The 19,474-nt window shown below is 41.6% G+C and overlaps 1 protein-coding gene across 6 annotated transcripts in view; it reads left to right on the top strand.

Moving 5' to 3' along the window:
- Window positions 1-19,474, top strand: part of specc1la (sperm antigen with calponin homology and coiled-coil domains 1-like a) — a 304,469-nt gene that overhangs the window by 93,903 nt on the left and 191,092 nt on the right. For all 6 annotated transcript variants that reach the window (XM_059655174.1, XM_048555846.2, XM_059655171.1 and 3 more), the window contains exon 3: window positions 2,571-2,745. In XM_059655174.1, the coding sequence (XP_059511157.1) occupies window positions 2,571-2,745 (175 nt within the window). The remainder of the gene's footprint in view (window positions 1-2,570; window positions 2,746-19,474) is intronic.

Below are 19,474 nucleotides of genomic sequence, written 5' to 3'. Positions count from 1 at the left end.
CCAATTAGGTTTCTGGCCAAACGTAACCCTCAAGGACGTTAACAGTGGAATACTGGCCAATGGCAACGACACTGAGTGTTAAATGATGATGGCTAGATTCTCTCTTATTGGAGAATGCCATTAACTGGCATTGGTTTGGTATAAAAATTAATTGCCACCCTTCAACCCAAACCTGAACATTGTCCAGACCTTGCTGCGTATAGACATGGACTGATTCAGTACCTGAGGAGTTGTGAATGGTGCTGGACATTGTGCAATCATGAACAAGGATCCCCACTTCTGACACTGATGGTGAAAAGCTCATTGATGAAGTTGCTTAGATGGCTATTCAGTATGGCCAGTGAGGCTCTTCTACGTAGAAGTCGAAGTATGCATAGATTTCTGATCCGGGGGAAGTAGCTTAGAGTGAATGAGGGAAGCAAAGACATTGAAACAGCAAATATCAAGTCAACAATTTACAATGAAAAAGTCAAGACCAGGTGAGAGACCAAAGGGAATCTTGCAGATGAATGGAGAATTCTGGAAATAATCAAAGGGTCTGCAATCATGGAGCCCTTCTGGCCAAAGAACTGTATACAGAGGTGAAGGCACAGAAGACAAGTTCTGTGTTGTGCTGAGCTTGAATTTGTTCTGACGAGTCATATTGAGTCCAAACACTAACTCTGTTTTTTCTTTAAGAATGCTGCCACACCCACTGAGATTTCCAGCATTTGTTTTTTATTTCGGATTTCCAGAAACACCAGTATTTTAATTTCATTATGTAAAAATCAACCACATTGTTGTTGGATATAACTCCTGAAGCCCTCCTGAGAAACTGTCTTAGTTACAATGGACCAGACCAAACCCCATTGAAAAATATTAAGAAGGTATCTTGATCCTAATTTTTTTGTTTATTTTCAAGGCAAGTGCCATGCGTTGCATTCTGGATGCCAATTGGTTGAGCAAACCACCAGCCTTGAAGCAAAACACATTTTGTTCATATGCTGCATTTAAACTACAACAAAAGAAAGAAGAAATTGGAATAAGAGGTAACTGAGTGTAGAGTTGGAGGTACACAGCAGGCCAGGCAGCATCAGAGGAACAGGAAAGTTGATGTTTTGGGTTATGACCAACAGTTGGCTGCCTGGCCTGATGTGTTCCTCCAGCTGCACATTGTGTTATCTCTGACTCCAGCATCTGCAGTTCTTGCTATCACTGAGAAATTGGAATAACTGTACTGAAAAACTTTATAGATTAATCAATTACTAAACAGTAATTGTGCCGTTATCGTAATATCCCATTAACCCACCCTTAACAAAAGCAAATTCAGTAAAATAGTTTGTCTCTCAAACAATTCTCCAGTTTAGGTTGAAAAAACATCAAGAAAAATCTCCGAGAGAGAGAGAGAGTGAGAGTGAGAATAGCAGGGAGAGATGTGCAGCAACTTCCAAACCCAGCTTCAAGACCCCATCAATGACTACTGAAACACTAAAACTTAAAATCCTGGTTCTATGGAAGCTTGACCCCACCCATTCAGGCTGCTTCCAAAGTGTGAAGCTGGATGAACACAGCAGGCCAAGCTTCTTCAGAGAGGGTCTGGGCCTGAAACGTCAGCTTTTGTGCCCCTGAGATGCTGCTTGGCCTGCTGGGTTCATCCAGCTTCACACTTTGTTATCTTGGATTCTCCAGCATCTGCAGTTCCCATGATCACAGGCTGCTTCCAATTTCTTTTTAAAGAAAAACCCAAGGTCTTTCAAGGCCTTTGCTTTGTAAGATTCAAATAGGCAGGTTGGTACCTCTGTCTTAAAAATTCTCTTCAAAGAAAAACAACCAAGACAAAATACCCCTCTTGAAGCCACAGTAGCATCACACAGTGAACTGGTTGCCCTTTAGAACAGTGACTTTGCTAACTAGCACAGGTATGGATACAATAACTATGTGCACTGATTTTAGTAGAAAACATCAGAAACTGTGTTTCAAATCAGTGGTCTTTTATCAAAACTTCTATTAAACAACCAGTATTGTTAATGCCACTGTTATGTTCTTCCATCTGGGAGGTTTTATTGTTGCGATAGGATTGTGAACTAACTCTACAGAGGTCGGTATCCCATCGCTAAGTCACCCTTTACACTTGGAAAGTTCTTGACACAAACCAGCTCCCTCAGAGCCGCTCCATGTGTAAGACATTCTTACACCCCTGTTTCTATCTGTCAGCCAGGGCTGCCTGATCGGACCAGATTAATAGCCCCAAATAGGGAATTTATATTCCACCTTGCTGACCTCATTATAATCACTGTGGTTAGTGAATCAGATGCAGGATTAACCTTCCAAATTTGGTTACACAGCGTACTGCCTGCAGCTATCAAAATTCTGGTTATAATCTTAATAATGGGGTTGCTCAACAATTAACTGTTTTGGACCAGTTACGCCAGGTTATCTGAACCTATGGACATTATTTTTTGAGATGGTTGTTTTAGCTGGGTTTTCTGTCATTACATCTCCACCTTCTGGGAAATGTCCTGAGGCAAATTCAGCTAATATTACTAAAATTTACTGCACCTTTATCCTTGTGGTTTCTCCTTATACAACAGAGCAAGAGCAGGAGCAATGATGATCTGTTGGCTGGAGCACCCAGTGGACTGACTTTGACCACCTCTACCAAAGTTAAGAAGAACCTCTGCCCATCCTCATCAATTGGGTCAAATTCTGCAGCATCAGGATCAACCATAAGCAGCAACCCTGATGGCAAAGCAAAGAATCCTGCAGGTTTGTTCCTATTCAACTGGATTTGCGTTTGCATTCCGTTCTGGTGTTTGAAGCTCCTGTTTTTAGTTCTAAAATTTTGTTAATTTGTTTCTTTTATTCAAATATGGTACAGTTTATATTTAAGGTAACTCATAAAGGTCTGTGATCTTGCATTCTCCAGCATGCTGAGTTCTGTATGCATTACAAACCAGCTTAATACATCTCACAGTTCTGTGGTCATCATATGATTCCTCATTTCGTACTCCCCAACTTGCCAAGCCTTGATTATGTGTTTGAGGTTTAAAGAACGAGTAATTCAGGAGCGTTACCTAATGTTTACTTGTTGTACAGTGTTATTTACATATTAATTGCATTTAACATTGTCATTGGACTAGTAATCTGGAGACTGAGGTAATGTTCTGGGAACCTGACATTGCACCCAGCGCAGCAACTAGTGGAATTTGAATTTAAAAATCTGGAGTTAGTACATATGAGTGTAAGAACTAGGAGCAGGAATGGCAATTCAGCCCTTTGAGCCTGCTTGCCACTCAATACGATCATGGCTAGTCTCGTCTCAACCTCAACACTGTGTTTCTACCTTCTCTCCGTAACACTTCAACCCATTATTATTTAAAAATCTCTTCATCTCCTCCATAAATTTACACAATGTCCTGGCATCCACCACATTCTGGGGTTGGGGTTGTGATTTCAACAGATACACAGCCCTTTCAGCAGTAATTTATTCTCATCAGTTTTAAATCTGTTACTCCTTGCCCTAAAACTGACCTCTTGCTCTATATTGCCCCACAGAGGAAACATCCTGCCCATATCTGCTTTGACAGTCCCCTTTAGCTTCTTGTATCCCTTAGTTAGATCTCCTCTCATTTCACTGAACTCCAGAGATATAGGTCTAAACCATTCAATATCTTTTCATAAAACAAGCCCCTCATTCTGAAATCAATCTAGTGAACCTCCTGTGAATTGCCTCCAATTCAGTTACATCCCTTCTAAGAGGACCAAAATTGTACACAGTGCTCCCAATATGATCTCACTAATGCCTTGTATCCTTGCAGCAATACTTCTCTATTTTCATACTGCCTTCCTTTAGTAATAAATGCCAAAAATCTATTTGCCTTCCTTACTAATTGTTGCACTTGCATACTAGTTTTCTCGGATTCATGCATGAGGACACCCAGATCTCTCTGCACTGAAGTACTCTGAAGATTCTCTCCATTTAAATGATATATTTCCTTTCTGTTCTTCTGACCATAACCTTGACTTATCAGCATTAGATTCTGTCTGCCAGATTTTGGCCTGTTCATCTAACCTATCCATATCCACCTGAAAATTCCTTATTTCTTTATTGCGACTTACTTTCCCGCCTATTTTCATGTTGTATGCAAATATGGCTACAGTAAATTCTATCGCTGCATCCAAGTTATTAAAATAAATTGTAAATATTTGGGCCCTGACACCTGATATTGCTCTTGGGCAGCATGAAGCTGGCAAATTGAAGGTCCTTGAAGTATAATGATGACTGGAAAATCATTTTTGATTTGTCATTAAAAACCCATCTGGTTCACTAAGGTCCTTAAGGAATGCAAATATACTGCCCTCATCTGGTCTGGCTTACATGTAACTCCAGACCAATAGCAATGTTGACCCTTAACTGCCCCTGAAAGGGCCAAACAAGCCACTGAATTGCATCAAACTGCTACAAAATCTTAAAAGAATGAAACCAGATGGGCTACCTTGCATTGACTGAGACACTGGAAACAATGGCAGTCTCAGCCTTGCTGACCCTACAGAGTCCTCCTCAATAATGTCTGAGCACTAATGCCAAAATTGGGAGAACTGTCTCATAGTCATGCTTTCAGAATCGTAAACTAAAGGCAATATCCCTGAGAGCTGTATGACCAAGCCTGGATATGTCATGTCCAACTGACTTGGCATATCCCTTGTGCTGCCAATACCCTCAAGCCACGGGATCAACCCTAGTTAAATGAAAAGTTCAGAATGACATGCCAGAAGCTGCACCAGGCATACACCTAAAAATGAGGCGTCAATCTGGTGATGTTACAATACAGGACTGCTTTGATGCTAAACAACATTAACAGCAAATGATAGGCAAAGCTAAGTGATTCCACAACCAATGGATTAGATCTCTGAGAAGCACATCATTGTCATGGTTAGAAGGAGGCCATTCTGCCAGATCTAAGCTCTGCAGTCGACACAGCTAAACAGTTCACTGAAGGAGGGGGCTTCACAAATTTTCCTATCCAAGGGGAACCCAGCACATCAGTGCAAAAAGTAAGATTGATGCATGTGCCAGTCATCAAGCAAAAGTTCTGACTGGGTAATTTATCTTGACTTCCTCTGAAGGTCCCAGCTAGACAAATGCCAGCCTTTAACCAATTCAGTTCTTTCTAAATGACATGGAAGATGATTAAAAGGCACTGGATACTGCAAAGTCCATTGGCCCTAGCAATATGGTAAAAATAATACTGAGGATTTGTGCTTCAGAACCGGTTGCTTTTCTCCCCCGGCAAAAGCTGCTCCAGTACAACTTACAGCACTGGCATGGCCCTGTAAAATCGCCCGGTTATGTCCTGTACACACAAAGCAGGAGAAGCCTAGCCAATGACCACCCCATCAATCTTTTATTAATCATCAGTAAAGTGATGGAAGCAATCACAAAAAGTGTAGTCAAGAACCACTTGCTTATCAATAAGCTGCTCACTGATGCTCAGTTTGTGTTCTGCCAGGGCCACTCAGGTCCTGACCTCATTACAGCCTTAGTTCAAACATGGCTGAACTCCAGAATGGAGATGAGCGTAACTGTCCGTGACATGAAAGCCACATTTTACTGAGTGTTGTGTCAAAGAACCTTAACAAAACTTAAGCCATACCTATTACAAAGTAAGTGCTTGTGGTTGTTGGATGTTAGTCATCTCAGCACCAGAACATGACTGCAGGAACTTCATGATAAGACCAAAAGTGGGGATGTTCACTGATGATTGTGCCATATTCAGGATCATTTGCAATTCCTCAGATACTGAAAGAGCCCGTGTCCAAATGCAGAAAGGGTCTTGGGCTGAAAAATAGTAAGTAACGTTTGTGCTGCAGAAGTGCTAGGCAATGAACTTCTGCAAGAGTGAATCTAGCCACTGATGCTTCACATTTCAATAGCATGACTATCGCTGAAATTCCCACTATCAGTACCCTGTGGATTACCATTGACTGGAAACAGAACAGGTCTGGTGTATAACTGCTGTGGGTACAAGAGAAAGTCAGAGACTAGGAATTCTGCTCTCTCACCGCAGCCTGTTCACAATCTACAAAATGCAAGTCAGGAGTTACTTAACTGTTGCCTAATCAACACCCTAAAACTCGATACCTAAGAGCATTGTTTGTGTGAGCTTTTATTTTCCACAATAAACTTTGATCTGGCACCTTATCAAATGCCTTCTGGAAATCTCAATATGGTACATTCACTGGTTTCCTTTTATCCACAGCATATGTTAATTCCTCAGAACTCCAATAAATTGGTGAAACACTATTTCCCTTGGACAAAGCCATGTTGACTGCCTGATTACCTTAAACTTGCCTAAGTGCCCCGTCGCATCTTCCCCATGGCAAATCTTAAGCTAACTGGCCTTGCTTTCTGTTTGTTTCCCCTTTTTGAACTGTAGTTACACAGTCCATTTTGCCAAATCTGTGGAATTTGGATTCTCATTGGTCATTTCCTTTAATACACTCAAATGAAGCCTACCGATACCTGGAAATCTGATTCCTTGTAGCACCAACAATTTGTTGAGCCCCACTTCCCTGGAGATTGTAATTTTCTTGAGTTCCTTCCTTCCATTTCGTGATTTCATTGTTTTACTTAGTTCTAGGATGTTGCCTGTATCCATTAGCGTGAAGACTAGTGCAAAATACTTACTCTGTGTGTTTGCAATCTTCTTTATTTTCCATTATCAATTTCCAGAGACTGCCTAAAGGACCATTGCTCAGTTAGTTTACTCTTTTTAAAATATATATAGTTTCTCTTGCTATCTTTTCTTATATTTATAGTAAACTTCCTCTTATGTAGTTACTTTTTCTTCTGATTAACTTAAAAAATCATTCTTTGATTTTTATATTCTGCCATTTTTCTGATCTACAATTCATCTTTACTAATTATTTGTCACTTTTTAAGTCTGATAGTATCTTCAACTTTAGTTAATTTAAGAGAGTGGATTCGTCCTTTGGAATTTGTCTTTCTCATTGGATGCATCTATTTTATGTATTTTGAAATATCCACTCTATTGATTCATCTCTTTGCTAGTTCACTTTTATTTTGTTCTGCTTTCGTTTTTTATTCATTCATGAGATGAGGGTGTTGCTGGCTAGGCAGCATTTATTACCCAGATGGTGAGGATGGCAGTGTCCTTCCCTAAAGGACATCAATGAACCAGATGGGTTTTTTCCAACAATCAACAATGGTCATCGTTAGACTCTTTGATTTATATTGAATTCAAATTCCGCCATCTGCTGTGGTGGGATTCGATCCCAGGTCCTCAGAACATTACCTGGGTCTTTGGATTAACAATCCAGTGATAATACCACTAGGCCATGACCACCTCATAATTGCTCTTATTTACATTTGGGACATAGTCTTTTCTGCCTCAATCTAAATGTAAAATTCAGTCATATGGTAGCTGCTAAATAAGGTGCCTTCACTACAAATCTTGAATTGAGTTTACTTTGTTTCACAGTACCATGTCTATTATAAGTTTTTGAGAAGATTTGTAGCTCGGGTTGTGGATGAGTTTGTAGACTTGTTCACAGAGCTGGCGTGTTTGACTGCAGAAGTTTCATCAACCTGCTAGGTAACATCGCCTCCAGTGAAGTATTGGTGTTCTGTTCTGTTTGTTATTTAAATGTCTCTGTTTGCTGAGGTGGTTGGCGTCACTTCCAAGATAACAAAGTGTGAAGCTGGATGAACACAGCAGGCCAAGCAGCATCTCAGGAGCACAAAAGCCAACGCTTCAGGCCTAGACCCTTCATCAGAGAGGTCTAGGCCCGAAACATCAGCTTTTGTGCTCCTGAGATACTGCTTGGCCTGCTGTGTTCATCCAGCTTCACACTTTGTTATCTTGGATTCTCCCGCATCTGCAGTTCCCATTATCCCTGGCGTCACTTCCAGTTCTGTTTTACTACTCTGGCCTACTACTCAGACCCTTAGGTGTCAGGGTAGCCCACAAACCAACAGCTACTGGCGAACATACCCACAACCAATAAACCAATATAATAAACAATATACCATGCAAGGACTGTGAGAAGCATTACATACACCAAACTGGAAGAATACTCACAATAAGAATACACGAACATCAACTAGCCAACAAGAGACACGACCAGTTCTCACTGATCTCAATACACATGGACAGAGAAGGTCATGGATTCAACCGGGACAACATATCCATAAAAGCACAAGCCAAACAGAGGCATGCCAATGAATTCCCGGGGGCCTAACATTCCAACCGGAACTGGCAGTGATGCTAACCACCCCAGCAAACCAAGGCACATAAATAACAAGTGGGACAGGACACTGATACTTCACTGGAGGCGCACGGATGTTGTTACCTAGCAGGGTGATAAAACGTCTGCAACCAAATACACTGGCTCGGTGATCAATTCTACATCCTCATGTCTATTATAGTCTGCTGTCTGGTTCACTCCAGAATGTGTTTTCAAAAACTGTCCCAAACATATTCTTTTGAATATCCTGTATAAGCTGTATGAAACTTTAGTTAAACCACATTTACAGTAATGTTTGCAGTTCTGTTCAGCACACTCCTGGAAGGAGACAGAGGCATAGGAGAGCATGCAAAGTAGATTTATCAGGATGTTGCAGGTTTGGAATGTATTAGCTATAAAGAGTTTGGACAAACTTGAATTGTTTTCGCCAGAGTGCTGAACGCTGAGGAGAAGTATATCAAATTATGAGAGGTGGATAGTCAGAGTCTTTTTCCCAGGATAAAATGTCATATACTAGGGGCGTAGGTTTAAGGTGAGAAGGGGAAAGTTTAAAGGAGATTTCACAGAATCCCTACAGTGTGCAAACAGGCCATTCTGGCTAACGAGTCCCACACTGACTCCCCCAGAGAGCCACCTGCTGAGACTGTCACCCCCCTTCCTAAATTTTCCAGTGCTAATCCACCTAATCTACACATGCCCGGACACTATGGGCAATTTAGCATGGCCAGTCCACCTAACCTGCACATCTTTGGACTGTGGGAGAAAACTGGAGCGCCCTAAGGAAATCCATGCAGAAACAGGGAGAATGAGCAAATTCCACAGAGAGTCGCCTGGCGCTGTGAAGCAGCAGTACTAACCATTGTGCTGCCCCACGTGATGTGCAAGGAAAGTTTTATAGACCAAGAGTGGTAGGTATCCAGAATGTGCTGCCAGGGAAGGTGGTAGAAGCAGAGACTGTAGTAGTGTTTAAGATGCACTTAGACATGGATATGAACAGGAGGAAATAGAGGGATACTGATAATGTGCAGAAAGATGGGATTAATGTGGAATGCATCATGGCCATTGCGCATACAGTGGGCCAAAGGGCCTCTTCCTGCGCTGAAGTGTTCTATGTTTTTGTGTCTACGAACGCCTCCTCTTGGCTATATTGCGTCAGATTTGTTTCAACCTGTGTGTACATTTAAATCCCTGTGACTCTCATTATTACCAACTCTGACAACTGTTAGTCTTTCATTCATACTCCATCCATGTACAAGTTTAAAGGAAATGTAAGAAAGGAAGATTGAAAAGCTTTGTGTAAGAATTATACAGACTGAGTAGCAGAGAGATATTATAGCACCAATGGAGAAAGGATTTGGGAAAGAAACAGTGAATGAAATAATAGGTACAGAGGGGCAGTTTTTCATTCAGAGGGGTAATGTTTTCACACAGTGGGTGGTGAGTGTCTGGAATGGGCTGCCAGAGGTAGTGGTGGAGGTGAGTGCAATTTTGTCGTTTAAGAAGCACTTGGACAGGTTGGGATAGGTATATAGGAACATTGACCAAACACAGGCAAATGGGACTACATTAATTGTGAAAACTGGGCAGCATGGACAATTTGGTCCAACGGGACTGTTTTTATGCTGTAAACCTCTATGATTCTTTGAGATGACACAATGGACACTTGGAATGAGGTATTGGAACATGATATTTGGATCTCGTTGGTCTCTTCTAACTACATTACATGGAATTTACAGGGCAAAAACAAGCTTCAGGTGAGCCTCCTTCCACCCTACTACTCTATACTGCACTAGCAGTATAACTTTCTATTGTTTTCTGTCTTGTAAATGTACTTAGTTTTCCCTAGATGCATCTTTGATTTTGGCTTCACTATTCCCTGTGATAATAAATTCCACATTTTCACCATAACTTCTGAATTCCTTCTTAGTTTTGTTTGTGGCTGTCCTATTTAAGATTCTGCTTCAGGGTCTACTCATAAGTAGAAACGTGTCTATACTTGCCGTGTTAAATTCTTCAAAGGATTAAATCTAACTTAAAAGGCTTCAATTACATTAATTCATAAACTTTCCTTTTCTGGGGATAAGAGCCCCAAACAGAATTGCATCAACTTAATTCTAGCATCAACCTTGCACATCATCTTTGTACTTGCTTTTTTTTTTGTACTGTTAGTAATAATGAAACTGATACTGCAGTGTGGTTAGTATAGATCAGAGAGACTGAGAAAATAGATTGCTATAAGGAAAAGTTTCATCATCACTGAAAACTCCGAGAAATTGTGCTGGAAAATCTGATCATGGATGTGTGATTCTGGGCGGAATATTGCAATGTAATTTATTTCTGTATATTTGATGCACTCTCGTTTTGACAGCTCATTATTAACACAAAGCATTTATTAAGTTTTGTGAAGAGCCATGAGTGTTATACCGAGGAATAATATGTCAAAAATGAATCTATTGCTAAAGTAGTGTATGAGAGGAGGAGAGACTGATCATTTCAGAATGGAATAACAGGGCATATGGCCTACGTGGTTAAAAGCAAAGTTGACATTGGTGGGGAAGTAGGAGTAAATTTAGAATTTTCTTACTGAGTAGGGTTATTTTGATGACAGGATGATTGGGTAGTAGCTTTAGGGCTAGAACAGTGTGCAGCGATCAGAAGGGATGAGTCAGTGGAGGGTTCCAATATGAGCATTAGAATGTAAAATTTGAGGTGTCATGCCTGGGGTCCAGTACATCTCAGAAAGCACAGAAGTGACAGTTCATCAATATTTTTAGTGCAATAGACCACAAACATAGAAATTACCTCCTCGAGCCTCTCCCAACACGTGATAAAATAGCTGATCCGTCTGTTGCCTCAAATCACCTCTCCTGTCTTCCCCTGATAACCTTAGGCCCTGGAGTTATGAGGAGAGTTAGTTTGCTTCAACCTCAAAAATATCCAATGAATCAGTCTCCATCGCACTGCGTAAAAAAAAAAATTCCACAGTTACATGATCTTTTGAGAGCAGATTTCTCACCTCTCCGCCTTAAACAGGAGACAACTGTTTTGGAAACTGCCCCTGAGTTCCAGGCACTCCCACAAGGGAAAACATTCTTTCGATATCCATTTCGTCAAGTTGCCTCACAATCTTGTATGCTTTCATAAGATGATTTCTTATTGTTCTGTAAACTCAAACTGTTCACACTTTCCTCATAAGCTAACATACCCATCTCAGGAATTACTCAAATAAACCTTCAATTGGAATGAATCTCATAAAACTCTTTTGAACTGCTTCTAATGCAATTATGTCCTTTCCTAAATAAGGAAACAAAAATTGTGTACTATATTTTTAAAAATTATTCTTTGTGAGATTATGGGTGTCAACGGCAAGGTCAGTGTTTCTGGCCAATCCCTAACTGCCCTTGAATATAGTGGCTTTCTCGGCCACTTCAAATGGCAGTAAACCCCATTGCTGTGCACCTGGATTCATGTATAGGCTAGATCAGGGAAGGATGGCAAATTTCCTGCACGAAGGACATTAGTGAACCTTTGACACGAGTGGCAGACGGTGAACACTAAATCCTTCACTGTCAATTGACAACAGGATGGGACCAATCTTCCCAAAAGGAGATTGTAGCTTCTTAAAGGCTAGATGTATAGTAGACCATCTAACAGCACAGCATTAGTACTTGAGTTGACAGTGATGGTAAGGTGTAGGTTCGTGGCATTAGCTAATTCTGTGCTCCTGCACATCGTTGCTAATTGTTTAAGAAGTAAAATAAAAGTGAAATCTGTTTATCTTGAAATGTTTTGGATCCAGACAATGTATACACACCCTTGCACCCTCGTAATTTAGATTAAAATCCAGACTGTTAATTGTCATTGTTTAAGCCTTATAAATAGTGTTCTGAATATAACATTTAGTAGATAAAATATACAGTTCTTCTTCTTTTGAAAGCGCAATATTTTTCTGAAACTAATTACCAGTATCCAACTTTAAATCTTCACCAAAAAAGTGATCTAAGTGTAACAATGCATAATTACTTAGCAACCACAAAATGCTTTTTACCAAATACATGTAGGTGAAAGATTTTGTAGCAGAAGCCGGTGGTGTTGTGTAAGTTCCCAGTTTAATTTTATAAAATGTTCTTAAAATCTTTCAGGCTCTTAATTTATTTTGTATTTTGCTTTCTTTCATGGGATATTATATGTTGCTGCAAACATTTGTTGCCTCCTAATTTTCCTTGAGCAGGCTAGGAAAGAGCTACAAGCTGTAATGCAGCTGAATGCCTCAGATAAAACATAAGTTATAAAAACCATGCAAGGTTGATTGTGAGAGTCACCCAAACCTTGCGATTATGTCGTAACCTTGTGTTGTCTCCTACTGCGACCAGGGATCGGACTATTTTGAGCTGGGAATGAGTAATGAGGCAGCTTTAATAAATGGTCACATTACTGGATCCAAAATGGCCTGACCACTGGTTGGATTCACAACAGCACGTTCTAGGAAATTGTCCTGAAAGCATTTTAATGAATTCTGCTGTGCAGCTACCACAGCTGTTCTGTTAAAAGAAGGTTGTACTTGATAAATTTGATAAAGTCATTTGCAGATGTAATCATGAGGGTAATGCATTTGATGTTTTAGCAAGGCTCTTGATAAGGTCCCTCAAGATCAAGAAAATAAAGGCCCAAGGGATTCATGGCAAAGTGGCATGTTGGATCCAAAATTGGCTGCGAGACAGGCAGCAGAGAGTGAATGTAGAGGGATTTTTCTATGGCTGGAAGTCTGTTTCCAATGGGATTCCACAGGACTTGGTACTGTCCCCTTGTTTTTGGTGTAAGTTAATCATGTGGACTTAAATGTCGGGGGCATGATCAAGATGACTCAAAATCTGGTAGGGTTGTAAATATTGAGGAGGATAATCAGTAAATACAGGAGGATATTGGACTGGTCAGATGACAGGGAAGTGCAAGTTTAAATTCAACCCAGAAAAGTAAGATGTGCTAAACTTTGGGAGGGGTAACAAAGCAAAGGATTATACTACAAATGGTAGGATCCTGGAAAGTACTGAAGAACCGACTGGTCTTGGTATGCATACCCAGAAATTCCTGAGGGAGCAGGGCAAGGCAGAGTGAGGCGATAAGATGCTTAAGACGGTTTATTGGCTACTTGCCTTTATTAGCGTAGGTGTAGAATACAAGGGCGGGAAGATTATACTAGTGCTGTATAAAACAACTTTAAAATTTGGAAGAGATAGTAAGAACTGCCGATGCTGGAGCCAGAAATAACACAATGTGAAGTTGGAGGTACACAGCAGGTCAGGCAACATCAGAGGAGGAGGAAAGCTGACGTTTCAGGTCGGGACCCTTCTTCAGAAATGGGGGATGGGGAAGGGAGCACAAATAAATTGAGAGAGGATGGGTGCGGCTGGGGAATGTGGGTGGGATGGTGATAGGTGAGTGCAAGTAGGCCGTGGTGAGGATTGGTCAGTGAGGTGGGTGGGGGTGGATAGGTGGGGGAGAAGACAGACAGGTCAAGGAGGCGGGGATGAGAGGGAAGGTTGGCCATGGGACGAGGCAAGGAGTGGGGAGATTTTGAAGCTAGTAAAGTCCACATTGAGATCATTAGGTTGTGAGCTCCCTGGGTGGAATATGAGATGCTGTTCCTTCAGTTTCCAGGTGGCATCGTTTGTGACACTGAAGGAGGCCCAGGATGGGCATGTCGTCCAAAGAGTAGGCGGGGGAGAAAAGTTGTTGGTGACTAGAAGGTGTTGTCATTTGTCGCGAACCGAGTGCAGGTGCTTCACAAAGCAGTCTCTGAGCCTCCGCTTGGTCTTCCCGATGTAGAGAAGGCCATATTGGGAAGAGCAAATATGATAGACCACATTTGCAAACATGCAGGTGAACATCTTTCTGATGTGAAAGGTTTTTTTGGTTCCTTGGATGGAGATGAGAGGAGAGGTGTAGGAACAGGTGTAGCACTTCCTGTGGTTGCAGGGCAAGGTGCTGAGGGTGGTGGGGCTAGCGGGGAGTGTGGAGCGAATGAGGGAGTCGTGGAGAGAGTGGTCTCCACGGAAGTCAGATAGGGGTGGGGAGGGAAATATATCCTTTTGTTGTGGGGTCAGATGGCAGGTGGCGGAGAATGATGTGTTGAATCCGGAGGTTGGTGGGGTGATATGTCGGTCTGACAGGCCGGCGCAACATCGAGGGCCGAAGGGCCTGTACTGTGCTGTAATGTTCTATGTTCTATGTTCGAGGGGGATTCTGTCTTAGTTTTTGCTGTGGGGAGGGGTGTGAGGGCAGAGTTGCGGGAAATGCAAGAGATGCGGTTGAGTGCATTTTTGACCACTGAAGGGGGAAGTTGCAGTTATTGAAAAATGAGGACATCTAGGATGTTTGGGAGTAGAGTGCCTCATCTTGGGAGCAGAGGTGGAGGAATTGGGAGTAGAAGATCGCATTCTTGCAGGAAGGTGGGTGAGAGGAGGTGTAGTCTTGGTAGCTGTGGGAGTTGGTGGGCTTGAAATAGATATCAGTTTCGAGGTGGTCACCAGAGATAGATGCAAAGGTCCAGGAAGGAGACAGAGGTATCAGAGATGGTCCAGGTGAACTTGAGGTTGGGATAAAAGGTGTTAGTAAAGTTGATGAACTGTTCAAGCTCCTTGTGGGAGCATTTAACGGCACCAATTACAGTCATCAGTGTAGTGGAGGAAAAAGTGGAGTGTAGTGCCAGTGTAGCTGCAGAAGAGGGACTATTCCATGTATCCTACGAAGAGGCCAGCATAGCTTGGGCCATGCAGGTTCCCATGGCCACCCCCTTAGACGGTAGGAAGTGGGAGGAGTGGAAGGAGGAGTTGTTAAGGGTAAGGACGAGTTCAGTTAAGTGGATGAGGGTGTTGGTGGAGGAGGTCTGGTTGGGCCTACGGGAGAGGAAGAAGCAGAGGGCTTTTAGGCCATCTGCGTGGGGAATGCAGGTATGCAGGGATTGGACGTCCATAGTGAAAATGACAAAATCGGAAAACTGTGCACGGTTCTGGCCATCACATTATACGAGGGCATGATTGCACAGGAGGTGTATCAAATAGACTTATTAGAATGCTACCTGGACTGACGTACAAGTTATGAGGAAAGATGGGAGAGGTTAGGGCTATTTTCCTTGGAGTAGTGGAAGTTGTGCGTGGATCTGCTAGAGGTGTATATGATTGAGGAGCATAGATAAAGAGAATAGAAAGGCACTTTTTCAGTCAGTAGAGGGGTTCAGTAACCAGTGGGCATAGATTTTCAAATTATTTTGTTCTTTCATGGGATGTGGGTATGATTTGAAAAGCCAGAATTTATTGTCTGCTCCTGATTGTTCCCTCAGATGTGATTCTGTCCTGAATCACTGCAATCTGTGTTGTAGGTTCACCTGTGTTGTTATGGAGGACATCCGGGAAAGTGATGTGGCTGACTCTTAACTGCCCTCTAGGTTGGGCAATAAATGTTGGCCTAGCCAGTGACATTCTCATCCCATGATTGAAAAAAATAATTCCAGCTTAGGATGGTGTGGTGGTTCGCTGGAGAACTTGCAGATGTTTTTCTAGGGTTGCTAACTTTGGGCATATTTTAGCTGTCAGCAGAGGTGACATCATGATATTGATGGCGAGGCATGTATAACTTATAGAAGGCATTCATTAATAAGGAGGAAACACTTAAGTAGCAAATACAGTTCAAAAACCTGTCAATACAGTTTGTAATAAGATGCGAAGGATAAAACCCTGCTATTTGGAATCGCAACCTTCTTCCAAATTTAAGAGACTCAACTCTTTTGAAGTTTTCTAGCTGACATGTAGACCAACAAAAGCCAGTTTTCTTCTATCCAATGTAACTGAGGTCTATAGCTACAACAGGGCAAGGGAGAATAACTGGTTCCTAGGATAGTGGCATAAATACAACTTTTCCTGATTTTTCAGTGTTTCATGAACATAGAACATTACAGCACAGTACAGGCCCTTCGGCCCTCGATGTTGTGCCGACCTGTCATACCGATCTCAAGCCCATCTAACCTACACTATTCCACGTACATCCATATGCTTATCCGATGACGACTTAAATGTACATAAAGTTGGCGAATCTACTACCGTTGCAGGCAAAGCGTTCCATTCCCTTACTACTCTCTGAGTAAAGAAACTACCTCTGACATCTGTCCTATATCTTTCACCCCTCAATTTAAAGCTATGCCCCCTCGTGCTCGCCGTCACCATCCTAGGAAAAAGGCTCTCCCTAGCCACCCTATATAACCCTCTGATTATTTTATATGTTTCAATTAAGTCACCTCTCAACCTTCTTCTCTCTAATGAAAACAGCCTGAAGTCCCTCAGCCTTTCCTCGTAAGACCTTCCCTCCATACCAGGCAACATCCTAGTAGATCTCCTCTGCACCCTTTCCAAAGCTTCCACATCCTTCTTATAATGCAGTGACCAGAACTGTACACAGTACTCCAAGTGCAGCCGCACCAGAGTTTTGTACAGCTTCACCATAACCTCTTGGTTCCAGAACTCGATCCCTCTATTAATAAAAGCTAAAACACTGTGTGCCTTCTTAACAGCCCTGTCAACCTGGGTGGCAACTTTCAAGGATCTGTGTACATGGACACCGAGATCTCTCTGCTCATCTACACTACTAAGATTCTTACCATTAGCCCTGTACTTTGCCTTCTCGTCATTCCTACCAAAGTGCATCACCTGCATCAAAGTGAATATAGCATTTGATTTTTGTACATGTAAGAGATTTTGAAGAATCTTCACATCATAAGTTTAAGGGTAGCATTGATCTAAAAGAAAAAAAGCACACCATGTGACAAAGATGAGTGGTAAGGCCGTTGGAGAAGTTTAAAAACCCAAAAGAAGGAGCAAATAAATATTAATGGTAATCTTCGAGTAATATGAAGATGAGCTGCAGGACATTCTTTAATACAGAAGAGAGAGGTCAAAATGAACATAGCCCTTTAAAGAATGAGTCTTCGGAAGAATATCAGGAAATGACAGAGAAGTTGATTGACTGCTTTGTGTTAATCTTCATGTAGAAGATATTAATAGCATTCCATAGTTACCAAATACTCAAGGGACAAAAGAGGGCGATGAAATAAATTCAATAACAATCATTAGAGAAAGCGTTCTAGGAAAACTATTGGGACTAAAGACTGATATGTTCCCTGGAGCTTATGGGATGCATCCTATGATTTCAAAGGAAGTAGTTACAGAAGTAATGGAGGCACTGGCAGTAATCATCTTAAAATACATAAATTCTGGTAACTTTCCAGAGGACTGGAATCCTGCTGATGAGCACCCTTATTCTGAAAGGGAGTGCGGTGAAGTACAAGCAGTTTAGGCCAGTTAACATTTATCATTGGGAAATGTTAAGAGCATTTTGTAGAGAAAGTAATTGTAGAGCCCTTGAAAAGGCATATATAATTGAGTAGAGTTATTAGGATAGTTTCACACAATCAGGATAAAAAAGAACTAGTGAATATAAAATATTCGGATTTCCAGAGGTGTTTGATAAGGTATCGCACATCAGGCTACTTGACAAAATAAGTGCCCATGATGTTGGGTATATTAAATGAGCAAGGATAGAGAATAGGCTAACTATTAGAAGACAGAGAATAGGGATAAGGGAGGCATTTTCAGGATAGCAACCTTATAACTAGCGGTGTGTCACAGTATCAGTGTTGGGGACACAATTATTTAAAGTATAAATTAAAGTCTTGGATGAGGATATTGAATGTACTGTAGCCATATTTGTAGGAACACAAACATTGGTGGGAAGACAAATGGTGACAATGATGTCACCTCTGCAGAATGATATAGACTGGTTAAGCGAGTGGACATAGACTTAGCAGATGGAAAATAATAGGAAATGTGAGGTTATGCACTTTGGCAGGATCAGTAGAAGAGATTAATATTATTTAAGTGGAGAACTACTGCAGAAAGTTACAGAACAGGAGGATTTACAAGTCGTCTTGTACAAGTCACAGAACGATAGCAGCCAAGTTCAACAGGTAATAGGGAAGGCAAAAGGAATGTGGCCTTTATTTCAAAGGAATTGATACATAAAAGTAAGGCAGTTTTGCTAAAATTATGCAAGGCATAAAGTCAGACTACACCTACAATACTGTGAACAGTTTTGGTCCTCTTATCCTTTGTGGAGGATGAGCAAGTGTTGAGGAAGTGAGGAGGCTGCGGAGGGACTTGGACAAGCTAGGAGAGTGGGCAAAGAAGTGGCAGATAGAATACAATGTGGGAAAATATGAGGTTATACATTAAATAGAAAGAATAAAGGCATAAACTATTTTATAAATAGGGAAAGGCTTCTGGAATCTGAAGCACCATGATACTTAGGCATCCTACTTCAGGATTCTGTTAAGCTTAACAAAGAGGTTCATTTGGCAGTTAGGAAGGCAAATGGAATATTAGCATTCATTTCAAGAAGGCTAGAATACAAGACCAGAGATATATTTCGGAGGTTGTGTAAGGCTGTCCTCCCATTTGATGTATTGTGTGTGTTTTGGACGCTGTATCTAAGGAAGGATATGCTGGCATTGGAGGGGTCTAGAGCAAGGTTACAAGAATGATTCTGGGGTGTGACGGGTTTATCATATGGGGCGCATCTGAGGATTCTGGAACTTAAAAAGATAAGGAAGCCATTTATTGAAAGTTGCAGAGTACCGAGGCCTGAATAGAGTGGCTGTGAAGGAGATGCTTCCACTAGAAGGAGAGACTAGGACTTGAGACCACAGCCTCAGAAAGAAGAACTGACCCTTTAGAACTAAAGTGGATCGGAATTTCTTCAGCCAACGGGTGGTGAACCTGTAGAAGTCATTGCCGCAGAAGGCTGTGGAGGCCAGATCATTGAGTGTATTCAAGAGAGATGGATAGGTTCTCGATTCATAAGTGTTGATGAAGGGCTTATGAGAAGAAGGTATGAGAATGGGGTTGAGAAATACATAAACCATGATTGAATGGCAGAGCAGACTCGATGGACCAAATGGCCTGATTCTGATCCTATACCTTAAGGTCATGTGGCATTGCAGACAGTCCGAAAAGGTTCACTAAGCTGATAATGGATATGGATGGACTGCCTTATGAGAAAAGGTTGAGTAGCTTGGGACTGTACTGTTGAAGTTCAGATGAATGAGAGTGACGTTATTTAAAAATAAGATTCTTGGGTTTGACAGGGTACGTGGAGTTGTTTCTCCTTATGGGAGAATCTG

This window comes from Stegostoma tigrinum, chromosome 26, assembly GCF_030684315.1.
Source record: "Stegostoma tigrinum isolate sSteTig4 chromosome 26, sSteTig4.hap1, whole genome shotgun sequence".
NCBI classification, from domain to species: Eukaryota; Metazoa; Chordata; class Chondrichthyes; order Orectolobiformes; family Stegostomatidae; genus Stegostoma; species Stegostoma tigrinum.
Note: the sequence above shows the minus strand (reverse complement) of the source record. Positions and strands in the feature narration are given on the sequence as shown.